This window comes from Cyberlindnera jadinii (genome assembly GCF_001661405.1).
Source record: "Cyberlindnera jadinii NRRL Y-1542 unplaced genomic scaffold CYBJAscaffold_1, whole genome shotgun sequence".
Classification (NCBI taxonomy): Eukaryota; Fungi; Ascomycota; class Saccharomycetes; order Phaffomycetales; family Wickerhamomycetaceae; genus Williopsis; species Williopsis jadinii.
Window position 1 is genome coordinate 1,829,566 of NW_017963652.1, and position 12,202 is coordinate 1,841,767.

The following is a 12,202-nucleotide window of genomic DNA, read 5'->3' on the forward strand; positions in this document are numbered from 1 at the left end:
CTAAGCTAGTGGATAAAGTCGGATGAAATGGATATTCACAGGGTGCAACAAGCTAACAGCAATCTGCGTTATCAATCATAATAACGATACGTTTGTTAAAACTAATTTATACAATCTGGCGACCTTGAAACTATGAGCTGAGCAAAAAAAAAAATGACGACAACTGCAGGATTCGAACCTGCGCGGGTAAACCCAAAAGATTTCTAATCTTTCGCCTTAACCACTCGGCCAAGTTGCCTATTTCGAAATTTACAGTTTTCAAGAAATGTATAGTGGTGACATTAATGTCTACTCATCAGCTGTAGACCCATTGACTTCTACAATGATCCCTCTTTGTTATCAAGAATACGATAAAGCCCTGATAGAGGTATCCAGCATTCGAGCCTGATGACTAGCCAAAATATGGATTCGTCAATTCCCTCATCTCAGTGCTAAACAATTGAGGAATCGACATTCCTAGTCAAAATGATTAATGCGTTCGTTAACGCTCACTCTCCATGCCACGGTGATGGAAACACTGTTGATTGCGCACATGACAGTCGCAATTGGCCTGGTAATATCCATAGTGATGCGTCTTTATAATCACATCACCTATAGCCGTTACAGCCCAGCACCAAAACTTGCTTGCGCTATAATCGGTAGGCTTTATGAGGGAAAATGAAGGACAGCTAGCTCCCTTAGAAATGCTCTTCGGCCGGTACTCGTGTGGCTCACCATTCTATTTTCTTAAACCAATCATAAACCGCTCATTCAAGTCCTTTAACCAATTGGCTGTACTCTGCTTTCGTAGTGCAAGTCAATTGACCAGTGTATTTGCTCATCTTTTATCAATGTAGCATACACAACGGTAGAATAACGACCGTTGGTATCTCAGCCAGAGAGCCTTTCTCTCCAATAAATGCACCCCAGTCCCGGAAAAACTCCTAATTCAATGATTTCCCACATTGAGAAACGAGGAACCAGTGCACGCACGTTGAGGTAGTGATTCTTTCAGGAATTAGTTGGAAAGTTTTACTCTCCTTCTCACAGTAAGCCCACTCGTTCTCCTAGTGATAAATTCGAGACGATTCACCAACAAACCATGGTGACAGCCACTGTAACTACTGACGTTTGTCTCTTTGATCTCGACGGTACTATTGTCAACACAACAAAAGCCGTTGAGCAGGCATGGGTTGGGTTATGTACCGAACACAACGTGGACCCTAAGACGCTCTACGAGCATTCTCACGGTACCAGAACTGTTGAAGTCATGGCAAGATTCTTCCCTGATATTGATAATACTGATAACAAAGGTGCACTTGAATTTGAAGCCTCCATCTCCAGGGACTTTGGAGACCTAGTAGTGCCGATTAACGGGCATTCGACGCTCTTGAACTCCTTGGACTGCAATAAATGGTGCATCGTTACTAGTGGTAACCAGGGACTTGCTCATGGGTGGTTCGGGAGTGTTTTGAGTGATGTCAAGAAGCCAGATGTGTTTATCACCGCGGATATGGTTACAAATGGTAAACCTCATCCAGAAGGCTATTTGACAGGTGCACAGCTTCTAAGCGAAAAGCTCGGGTTGGACCATTCAAACGTTAAGAAAGTTGTCTTTGAAGATGCACCTGTTGGAATTGGTGCTGGGTTAAACGCAGGTGCTTTAGTCATTGGTATTGCCAGTGGGTTCGAGGCTCAAAAGCTATACGATGCAGGTGCCACATACGTTGTTAAGGACCTCTCCCATGTTAGAGTGGTTGATCCATCAAAGATAGAGTTAGAGATTGACTACATAGAAAAGGCATAGGTTGAATGCGTATATGTTGTATCTTGTATAAATCACTCTTTGTCTCTATCCCTGTAGTCGACATATCTCTCGTAAAAGTGGAATGTCTCAAAGCACACTTCGATCATAATGAGATAAATAATAATCCATTCCAGCCTTGTTCCCTTCTCCTCGTTCAAAGTTTGCAGTAACGCTCTTGATTCATCGGTAGCGTAGTCCAACTTCTTGTTCAGAATGGATATTCTTGGAGAAATGTCCAATACTGCAGATACAGCCTTGTAAATGGCCTCCAAGTTTGGTTCACTCCAGTACAGATCTGGAATTTCAATCAGTTCAGAGTACAGATTGAGCTTACCTCTCAGCAAGAAAAGCCTTCCTGTTGACCTTAACAGCTCCTTTTCTGTTACAGTTAGCCTCTTTCCATTGCTTAACCCTTCTGTCACTTTTCTTGTCTGCAATATATGCCTCTCGAGCGCATTCTCCAGGATAGCCAATCTCGTCGACCTTGATAGCGCCGATGAGAATGCAGCCTTTTCCAAAATACTCTGGTCTTTATTGGCCGTATTGATAATGAACGTCTCTGCTATCACCTGGGTCGGATGCTCTGGAGAACTCGTCTCTAGGAAATCCATATCCTCAGATTCTGGGAAGTCGTACTTGAAAACCATGAACTCTTTGAAAAGAGGCAATATGTCAGCTTCTGTGGATTCTTCGTGTAATCCCCAGGCAACGATAGTACCATTTTCCAGGATCAAGATATCATACTCATCCTGGTATTTGAAATAAAGGATCTCGTCCGGAACAAGTTGGTGTATACCTTCCAAAGGTGGATTGTCCAAGATCCCTTGGAAATCGTACTTCTCACACGAAGTCACTGTTGTCACGGGTTGAATTTTGCTCTCCTTCTGTAAGGATTCAAGCAGCATATCTTTCTTGACCCATCTGGATCTCTTGGTACGGCGTAGTATCTGTGGGTTTGTTTGACGAGAGGTCTTTGGTACCTTGGTTGGGATCTTTCTTGATAGTGATTGTGAGCTCAGCTGCAAAGCGTACGACCTCTGAGAAAACCATCTACTTGATATCAGTGGGCTAGTGCCTCTGGAAACATGTTGGAAGGGTTTCAACAGACGAAACATAGCGGAAACCTGAGCAGCTAAGACTAAAAGACAACAAAACAAGGGAGACTTCACTCCTGGCTTTATACATGTGCATTATGCATTGTGCTGACTAATCGCTTAATAAGCAGTCTACGATCACTGGTCCCGTTATCAAAGATAATGCCAACATTGGCATTTGTAGGGAAAGAGCCATCGGTGGCATCTTGTGACGTTGTATTGGCTATCATTTACTCCTTCAAAGGACACACATTGCGCATATCATTTAGCGACACTCATCCTGTGGTGACTGTGTCCTTGGTGTAAGGGTTTAGCTCAAATGTCAGTACAGTTAGTGCTGACATAGCACCCCTACTCCGTGCTTAGTGAGCCCCACATCCCTGTTACCTTCAATTGAGCCATTAGAAGATATCTGTCAGTGCACTGCCATTGGCAATGGCTCATTTCGGTATAAGCCTTGAGTTATAACAAGGTAAATGGCTACGCCAAATAGTCCCCATCACCAAACGCCATCAAAGGCACTACGGCAATGTCCTGTAATCACACGCCCAACATCAGAAGTATTAGTCCCGATGTTCTTAATCGGCTCTTACTGCACTGTACATCACCATCGCATCAAAGAACCCAAGGACAACCGTTTAGAACCAAGAGCTCTGTATATACAGCTCATGGCACCAGGCATCGCTTTAAAACACCCGAACATTTCAGAACTGGTGGGCCTGAACTATAAAACCCGTATGTGTCCTGTGTGCCCCCATCAGACGGTCGGGACCACACGTCTTACCCTCCGTTCAGCGCGTTGCTGACCCAGTGCGAAAAGCTGGTGAGCAAAGTCGGTTGATGGCACCGAGCAGCGCTCGCCCAGCTCACGCGCACGCGCTGTCTGAACCCGTGTTTCCACATCCAAATTCAGTTTCATGATTTGCGCAAAGTGTGAGCAGCACAGCAGTTGTCGGTTTTAAAAGCAGCATGACACGGTTCGCCATCCGTCTCTTTGCTCAATTACACAGGACAACCACGGCTACAAGCCTTGGTTAACACAATAGCACAACATGTCAAATCACCAAACGCGTAGCTATTAATCGTCTAAAAAACGTCAAAAAACTGCCACAAGCGGATTTCGCTACTGGGAGTTGTTCCGCCCACACTTCTTTTTTTAGACACGTTGTGAAACTCTCGAAGCGGCGGTTGTTCCACCAAGCAAGAAGGAAAAAACTTTTGCGAAAACCCGAGTTGCAGGCAATTTCATCCAAATCGGGTAATCCTCGCTCGTGTTGACACAGCCAAACGGGGACAAAAATGACAACAAACAAAACAAACAGGCAGAAAAATCCTCAACAGGCAGCCTGCTCCAAGTGCTCAGCGCGGATCGTTTCACGAAATTTTGTGGTGTATATATAACTTCAACTAAAAGGCAAAATTTGAGAATTTCCTCTCTTTTCCCATTTTCCTCCCTCTGTTTACTTTTCTATAAAAGGAATTACTGGAACGTCGTTGTCCATTGAGAGTTTGATCTTTTCCGTTGAACTGGACTGGACTGAGCTGAACAGGTACGTGAATAACGAAGAAGTTTTGAAAGGAACCGGAGGCCCCACTTGCGTGTGTTTGTGTGATTTCCTCTCCATCTTATCGTCCATTTCTGTCTTTTGATTTGATCCCATTTCCAAAGGCCCCTCACCCGCTGCCCATTGCCTGTGTTATACGTTGATCTTAGCTGTCTGTCGCATATACTGCCTGACTGTTGTTGTTTCCCCTAGGGCCTTGATTTGAAAAATGTGTGGAATTTTTGGTTACGTCAACTACTTGGTTGAGAAGAGTAGAGGTGAGATTGCAGAGACGTTGATTGAAGGTTTACAAAGGTTGGAGTACCGAGGCTATGACTCTGCCGGATTGGCCATCGATGGCGATATACCTGACGAGACTTACATTGTTCGTCAAATTGGTAAAGTTGCTGCTTTGAAGAAGGAGTACGAGTCAAAGCACTATAACCCTGACGTGACGTTTGTGTCCCACGCTGGTATTGCCCATACGAGATGGGCAACCCACGGTCAGCCAAAAGTGGTGAACTGCCATCCACAGAGATCAGACGTGAATAACGAATTCGTCGTTGTGCACAACGGTATCATCACGAACTACAGAGAATTGAAACAGCTATTGCAAAACAAAGGCTTTGTCTTTGAATCAGATACCGACACCGAATGTATCGCAAAGTTGTTCAAGCACGTTTACGACACGAACATTAAAAACGGTAACGATCCGGACTTTAACGAGTTGATGAAACAGATCCTCATTGAAATTGACGGTTCGTACGGTTTGCTCGTTAAGTCCATCCACTATCCAAATGAAGTTGTCGCCACAAGAAGGGGTTCCCCGTTGTTGGTTGGTGTGAAAACTGAAAAGAAGTTGAAGGTGGATTTCGTCGATGTCGAGTTCTCTGATGTTCAAGAAGAGCTTAACCCAACACAGAAGAGTATGGAAGCTGGTCAATTCGTTCCAGTTGCCTCTGGAGAATCTGCATTGAGACAATCTCGTTCAAGAGCTTTCTTGTCTGAAGATTCTATGCCACAACCAACAGAGTTCTTCCTCTCCTCCGATCCTTCATCCGTTATTCAGCACACTAAAAAGGTGTTGTTTTTGGAAGATGACGATATCGCACACATCTATGACGGTGAATTGCACATCCATAGGGCCAGAAGAGATGGTAACATGTCTGCAACTAGATCCATCCAAACCTTGGAGATGGAATTGGCACAAATTATGAAAGGTCCTTATAAGCATTTCATGCAAAAGGAAATCTTTGAACAACCAGAATCAACGTTCAACACAATGAGAGGTCGTGTCGACTTCCAGAACCATACAGTGACATTAGGTGGTTTGAAATCCTGGTTACCAACTATCAGACGTTGTAGAAGAATTATCATGATTGCCTGCGGTACATCGTACCACTCTTGTCTAGCTACGAGATCGATTTTTGAAGAGTTGACAGAGATTCCTGTATCCGTGGAGTTGGCATCGGATTTCTTGGATAGAAGATCACCAGTTTTCAGAGATGACACTTGTATCTTTGTATCACAGTCTGGTGAAACTGCAGACTCATTGTTGGCTTTGCAGTACTGCTTGGAGAGAGATGCGATTACCGTCGGTGTTGTTAACTCTGTTGGTTCCTCAATCTCTCGTCAAACCCACTGTGGTGTGCATATCAACGCTGGTCCAGAAATTGGTGTTGCATCGACCAAGGCTTATACCTCTCAATTCATCGCTTTGGTTATGATTGCACTTTCTCTCTCTGATGATCATGTCTCTAAAGTCCAACGTCGTCATGAGATCATTGACGGATTGGAGAAAATTCCAGAACAAATCAAGACTGTTTTACTGTTGGAAGACAAGATTAAGAAACTCTGTACCGAGGAACTTGCTAATCAAAGATCTCTTTTGCTGCTCGGTAGAGGTTATCAATTTGCGTCCGCTCTCGAGGGTGCCCTTAAAATCAAGGAGATTTCATACATGCATTCTGAAGGTGTCCTTGCCGGTGAATTGAAACATGGTGTCTTGGCACTTGTTGATGATCAATTGCCAATCATTGCATTTGCTACTCGTGATTCTTTATTCCCAAAGGTTATGTCTGCCATTGAGCAAGTCACTGCTCGTGCTGGTCGTCCTATCATTGTTCGTAACGAAGGCGATGAAAGCATCAAGATTGAATCTGCATTGGCGACGTTAGAGGTTCCGCTGACAGTTGACTGCTTGCAAGGTTTGTTGAACATTATCCCACTACAGATGATGTCGTATTGGTTGGCTGTTAATAAGGGCGTTGACGTTGACTTCCCAAGAAACTTGGCAAAATCCGTCACGGTTGAATAAATGTGATTTCTTCGGTTGTCATAGATATGATTGTGATTTAATTCTATTCAAATTATGGGACTGACTATGTAGGATTCGATGGTTGAAGGTGGTGTATTTACCAAACCATTCATCTTCATAAACCATACCGTGTAGGATATTCCACGATCGAGGAACATCTCATGAGTCATATTTCGACAGTGAAGAGGTGCTATGTATGCTTCTATCTGTTGTTTAAAGCATGTAACTATACTGTGTGCACTGGCCTCTCTCGGCTTTGGTAATGCCCTTCGCCTATTTTTCTTTGCGCTAACAGGTGGCTATAACATGTAAACTACTATTATATAATAAATTATGCGCACATATTGATGGAACACAATTATAAAACATTTATATAAATATCCAAAAAATTATTATAGAAGTTGCATAATCGTGCTCCAGCTCTTTTTATGCTCAATACTATCTCACTTTCAGCAAATGCTTTATTATCTGGAATTTAGCTGTTATTTGTTAAGAACGAGACCCCCTCCAAAAAGAAAACAGATCTTCATTCATCTCAATTTCCAGGAGGAATTACACATGAAAGAAGATCGCATATTTCATCTGATCCGCGTCCAACAGTAACTATTGTTTTGTTCCAATGAGTTGAATGAATGTAAGCTAACCGATATTCTGTCCAAGTCATGGTCTATGGTGCACGGAAATTACGCTTCTTACAAAAGGTGATACCAAATTGCTTTTTCTACGCTTCATACATTCCTTTGATCTGCTCTTAGCTCTTTACTTTGATGATAGGTATAAAACTACAAAGGGTTCTTTAGATGTGACCTGAGTAAGTTGTGCCGTTCATATTGCAAAAATCAAAAAAAAATAAATAAATAAATACAGAAATCACCAAAATATACCGACAGAATTACCGTCCAGCTGGCTTCTGAAGATTTACACTGTGGACGATCTTAGATACAGTGCATATTGTGGATCGTGAAGGATCTTCCCGGGACTCCATAGCCTCTCGGTACAACTCTTGACTTTCCCAATAACTACCTCTGTCCCTCGTTCCGAGTCTTTACAGAGTAACTGCCCGAGTTGAAGCTCCCGATGTTGGGAACCAACATATGCATGGATAACTCTCCATATCTGGGAAGTTCCAAAGACTTGAAAAGGCTTTATGTGGATGTTAGTGCTTTGTCAAGTTATCAGATATTACACGCAACCAGGTCCATTTGCAGGAGGGGAAGAAGCACGATGAGGCACCCAATGATAGCAATTTCTAGGATCTTGTTCGCGTAGAATTGTCCATAAGATTAGTTCATTTGTCAACCGTCTACTGACCATGGTTATCACAAGCACATGACTTTGCATGCTGGAAAAACACATCACATTGTGATGTTACTGACTTCAACTTTCTCTATGGGGAAAGGATGGCTTCGAGGTCGAAGTCGAATTTTAGATATGCGACAGAATTTTTAAAACATAATCTATTCGACAATGACATCTTCAGCCATGAATATTATGATAGAAAGTACCGAGGCTGACATTTCTTGAGCCTCAGCACCTAAATTGGTTCAAAATACTGTGCATATGACCAATGACTTCATTACAGCATTGATAAAATAACTGTACTGCGACTTTTTTGTTGTTGCTTAAAAGCATCTCTAATATTTGAGCAAGCTGCAAAACTGACGTTAGTATATTAGATATGTACAGGTGGTGTGCATACTGCATGGAAAGATAGCAGTAATAAACGGGAATTATGGTGTAGTATGCTCTCAAACCTGTGCTCTGTCGAACGATCAAGGCGGAGCCTTAGTCCAATGAGGACAAGTCAAAAATGGATCCGAAAGCGAGGTTCATCCAGGGTCACATTGAGATTTTTGGTTGGTTGTATAGGGCAGAATATTCAGGAAGAATCACCACTCAAAGGTCATACTACTCTGTGCCGTCATAGGAAAGCATGGTTCACAGCTCTCAGTTCAATAAATCAAGCCTAATACATCCTTTGCTTTGCCTAAGCGACCAGATAGTGCCCCTGCATGAAACAGCCGTACACAACGGCAATGACCCATAAGCGAGATGTTTACAGTTAACACTTAAGTTCCGTGAAGAGTGTTTATCTACAAAGGACCTCTTTAAAGTATGGATTTGTCGGAATATAACGAAAACATGATATAAAAAATGGGAAATATGTATTATAATTATGGTATTGTCATTATTTGGCATAGTTTCTGCCTTATTGTTGTCCAGAATTCCGAATTAGTGATTCCTCTCTTCTCACTTTACGACTGTGCAGTGATGTATCACGACGTGTGTTTCTCCATGAATCAACAGCTCTTTGGATTAAACCACGATGCTTGCGTAGTTTGGGGTTCATCCACGCCAGTGTCCATCCGATTGTGTTGCATTCGTGTTCATATTTGCCCCTTTTACCTGTGTATACATGAGGTGGTGCCATAGCCCTTGGATATACGCAATTATCAACGAGAAATTCTGTTGGGAAGTTATTCGAGTTCATTGGTTCTATTGGACACTTGATTTCAAAAGTGGTGACAATCTTCTTCCGTGAGTATGAGAACGAAAGAACTTCTTCCCCAGTGACAGGGTTCACTTTCAACACCGGCTTTGAAGCTGGAATTGGTCCTCTTTGCGTTGGTAAATCCGTCATCGAAGGGGCTGAACGTGTTCTGGATTTTGAGCAGCGACCCTTCGTCTTCATACGATGTGCCTTCAGCTTGCCTTTATGACTTTCCAAAGCCGTTGTGGTGTGCTGAAGCTCATCAAGTAAACTGCTCTTCCTTTGGGCATCTTGTGGCATTGTAAGGGATGAAAATTCTGGGCTTTGTTGAGTTGGTAGCATGCTCAGTGGCGAGGGAATTGATGAACAAGCTGGAACTGATGTCATCGTCGAGCTGAGAGGGATTGCTTGAGGCTGTGCTTGGGAACCCAAAGGAGACATGCTCAAGCTAAAATTTTGAAACTGCTGTGACGTCTCTATTGGAACGAAATCATCGCTTTGGAACTCCTGGAGTGTGGAAAAATTAGGAGAAGGACCAGAGTAGTTGGTGTCAAGAGGAGAATAACTCAAAATGTCATCCGACGAGGCTGGTAAAAACTCCCATTGCTGTAGAACACGCTGGTGCACGTCTTTGTCTGTTTGGGTGAGATACTCCATATAGTTCTGTTCCAAGTACTGAAGATTCATAGTGTATGTTGTAGTCACGGTGTGCTCAACTAGTTTGTTGTTGAAGAGGTTGGACCTTTTCTGTGTGGCTGTTGTGAAGATTACGGGAAGCGATTCCTTATTTATATAGAGTACAAGATATCAACCACTCTGCCACTTTACGTCCGTAAGGCAATTGTGTGGTGTAGGAGCTCAAACATTGCCCTTCGTGTTCATTACATAGAATAATTCCACTGCTTGATAGAAATGTGATTGGCGCATATCTGCGTCTCCTTTGCAGTGGCGTGCAGCCTGTACCTCAACTCCCCTTTTCGGCCCACTTCCCCTTTCCTTTCTTTTCTTTGCTTGCAGCTTGTCAACCGGGCGTCGTCAATTCTCGCACGTTAGAGTCAACCCTTAATGTCCTTAAACCGATTGTTTTCCCACTTCGTGACATCAATAACATTGACACACATCTCCGAAGCACTGTAACTGTCATTTTTTCAGGCAGCACGACATTATAAGCCTTAATTTGTAGGTTATAATAAAAAGTCAGGAAAGGCTCAATGGCAGGAAACTAAGGCGTAGGCTACCTATATGATGGTCACTCTAGAAATAAGGTATTAAGGATGCCTGAGCAACAGTTGACCGGTATACGGTGGACAGGTATAGACAACAGATAGGCACATAGGAACACACATTTTTGGCATGAAGCACGAAACAGAGCCTTCGCTTCCTAACAAGCACACGAGGACCAGAATGTGTACTCTCTGATGCTCTCCGAGTTCTCGGTTAAGTAGCTATGAAGAGCTTTTCCGACTAATCTGGGACGCATTACCGAAGGTAGAGATTAAGATGCTCTTTCTCAACTACAATGATCTAACCAAACATACTCGGCAAATATCTCCACAGCTGTTGGACACCACCATGCACTCTATACCACCATTCTATTCACAAGTAAAATCGTTACGGAAAATTTTGTGTTTTTAAGGTTGTAGATACGTTTATTCCCGAGAAAGTGTATCAAGTGCAAAAGCCCAACATTCTGCAAAGTTCAAACGGGCTAGTGAGAGTTTGCGACGTTAAGTTGAGAATACTTGGATACGAGTGATACGGTGGAGTTTAATCTTATCATCTCCGCTATTCTCACCTGAGCTGCTTTCGCGTCGTCCTTTTGGCTGGGCCATATGCGGTTCATCTACTTTCCCTAACGTGGTGTGGGTTTCCGATGAAATGATGCAATGGTAAAAATAATTCGCTTAGAAAAGGATACTCGTCCAATTTGGGCCCAGTTCCTATAATTAGATGAGACAGTATGCGGTCGCTTCTGTTAGTTCAACAGAGAACATATGAAGCCATTGAGCTACGTGTGGCCAAAGGTACATGTGTCCAAAGCCATACACTCAACGTTAAAACAGACACTTTGAGGAGGGTTCAAAACGAGGACTTCTGCCCTTGAAATACCATCTGCCGCATTATGGTGCATACATAATTGGAATGCCCCTTTTGTGATGCTTCTGTGCATATCACAGTATGCTACAATTACGCTATTTGCCTACATTCATAACCAACAGGTACAAGCCAAACACCCAATATCTGTGTTGCCGATATTTTCGGCTGTATAGCTTTGGGCGGTACGTGCTGTGTACATCGTCGGTTGGATCCACAACTTTGAATGGACATCGGAAGCTGGAAAGCTTCCGACAGCTTACCGACGAGGCCTATGAATTTTAAGCTATACACACGCCACGCCCTGGTAGGTCAAAAACCGTTGTCACTCCTGCTATTTATTTATGTATAAGCTAAACAAAGACCTGATCAGTAGGTTCATAGTCGGGTTCCGAAAGCCAAGTTAAACAATGAACTTTCCACACTGAACCGCTTTTTGTATCCAAGTGTACATGGGAGTATGCGTTGATTGGCTGGGGAGTTTGTTTTTGTCAGCCAATGTCGATCTTGTTCTGATCCTTCGGCTTTCCTCGTCCGTTTGAGGTAATATTGATATCACAGTGTACAAGTGATCAGAGCCATGCCGAACAAATATGGATATGTGCATTGTTGACGGGTACATGAATCCAAAGGCAACCCACATCAAGTCTGGAAAATTTTTAAGCTTCAGAGAGTCATTCTACACTCCGCAAGTTGAATGGATTTGAGCTCCCTTTTAGTGTCTTTGATCAATAATCACCGCACATGCTCGCATGCTAATCCTTTATGCGATCCACTACGTCGCTAACTGAAAACGTCATCCTGCTCCATGCTGATGGAGAGTAACCTCACCTCAACTTCAAGCTGGACTCATGACGCGTACGATCTGGCATTGGG

General features: G+C 43.1%; 5 protein-coding genes and 1 non-coding gene across 6 annotated transcripts in view; 3 read left to right on the top strand and 3 right to left on the bottom strand.

Annotated features, from left to right (window-relative positions):
* Nucleotides 1-136, top strand: part of APE1 (metalloaminopeptidase APE1) — a gene marked incomplete at its 3' end in the record, with an annotated part of 2,608 nt that extends 2,472 nt beyond the window's left edge. Inside the window, exon 2 of the mRNA XM_020216972.1 lies at nucleotides 42-136. Coding sequence (XP_020073601.1) covers nucleotides 42-136 — 95 coding nt within the window. The remainder of the gene's footprint in view (nucleotides 1-41) is intronic.
* Nucleotides 137-157: 21 nt separating this feature from the next.
* On the bottom strand, nucleotides 158-238 carry CYBJADRAFT_t11. Its single transcript has one exon. It is a non-coding gene; the product is annotated as a tRNA-Ser (tRNA).
* Nucleotides 239-1,081: 843 nt separating this feature from the next.
* CYBJADRAFT_170996 (HAD-like protein) lies at nucleotides 1,082-1,786 on the top strand (the record flags this gene model as incomplete). Its single annotated transcript, XM_020216175.1, has 1 exon — nucleotides 1,082-1,786. One exon carries the CDS (start codon nucleotides 1,082-1,084, stop codon nucleotides 1,784-1,786), a length of 705 nt encoding a protein of 234 aa, XP_020073602.1.
* A 16-nt stretch (nucleotides 1,787-1,802) lies between these two features.
* MRX10 (Mrx10p) lies at nucleotides 1,803-2,920 on the bottom strand. Its single transcript, XM_020213196.1, has one exon. The coding sequence runs from the start codon at nucleotides 2,899-2,901 to the stop codon at nucleotides 1,819-1,821; it is 1,083 nt and encodes a 360-aa protein (XP_020073603.1). The 5' UTR covers nucleotides 2,902-2,920; the 3' UTR covers nucleotides 1,803-1,818.
* A 1,369-nt stretch (nucleotides 2,921-4,289) lies between these two features.
* On the top strand, nucleotides 4,290-6,801 carry GFA1 (glutamine--fructose-6-phosphate transaminase (isomerizing) GFA1). Its single transcript, XM_020214225.1, has one exon. It carries the CDS (start codon nucleotides 4,654-4,656, stop codon nucleotides 6,739-6,741), a length of 2,088 nt encoding a protein of 695 aa, XP_020073604.1. The 5' UTR covers nucleotides 4,290-4,653; the 3' UTR covers nucleotides 6,742-6,801.
* Nucleotides 6,802-8,922: 2,121 nt separating this feature from the next.
* Nucleotides 8,923-10,005, bottom strand: CYBJADRAFT_165826 (uncharacterized protein). The gene has a single exon (XM_020214226.1). The coding sequence runs from the start codon at nucleotides 9,917-9,919 to the stop codon at nucleotides 8,951-8,953; it is 969 nt and encodes a 322-aa protein (XP_020073605.1). The 5' UTR covers nucleotides 9,920-10,005; the 3' UTR covers nucleotides 8,923-8,950.
* Between the last annotated feature and the right edge of the window lie 2,197 nt (nucleotides 10,006-12,202).

What these genes read in the sequence shown, in the direction of transcription:
- MRX10 (XM_020213196.1), bottom strand. Translation starts at nt 2,901, where the DNA reads ATGTTTCGTCTGTTGAAACCCTTCCAACATGTTTCCAGAGGCACTAGC.
- GFA1 (XM_020214225.1), top strand. Translation starts at nt 4,654, where the DNA reads ATGTGTGGAATTTTTGGTTACGTCAACTACTTGGTTGAGAAGAGTAGA.
- CYBJADRAFT_165826 (XM_020214226.1), bottom strand. Translation starts at nt 9,919, where the DNA reads ATGAATCTTCAGTACTTGGAACAGAACTATATGGAGTATCTCACCCAA.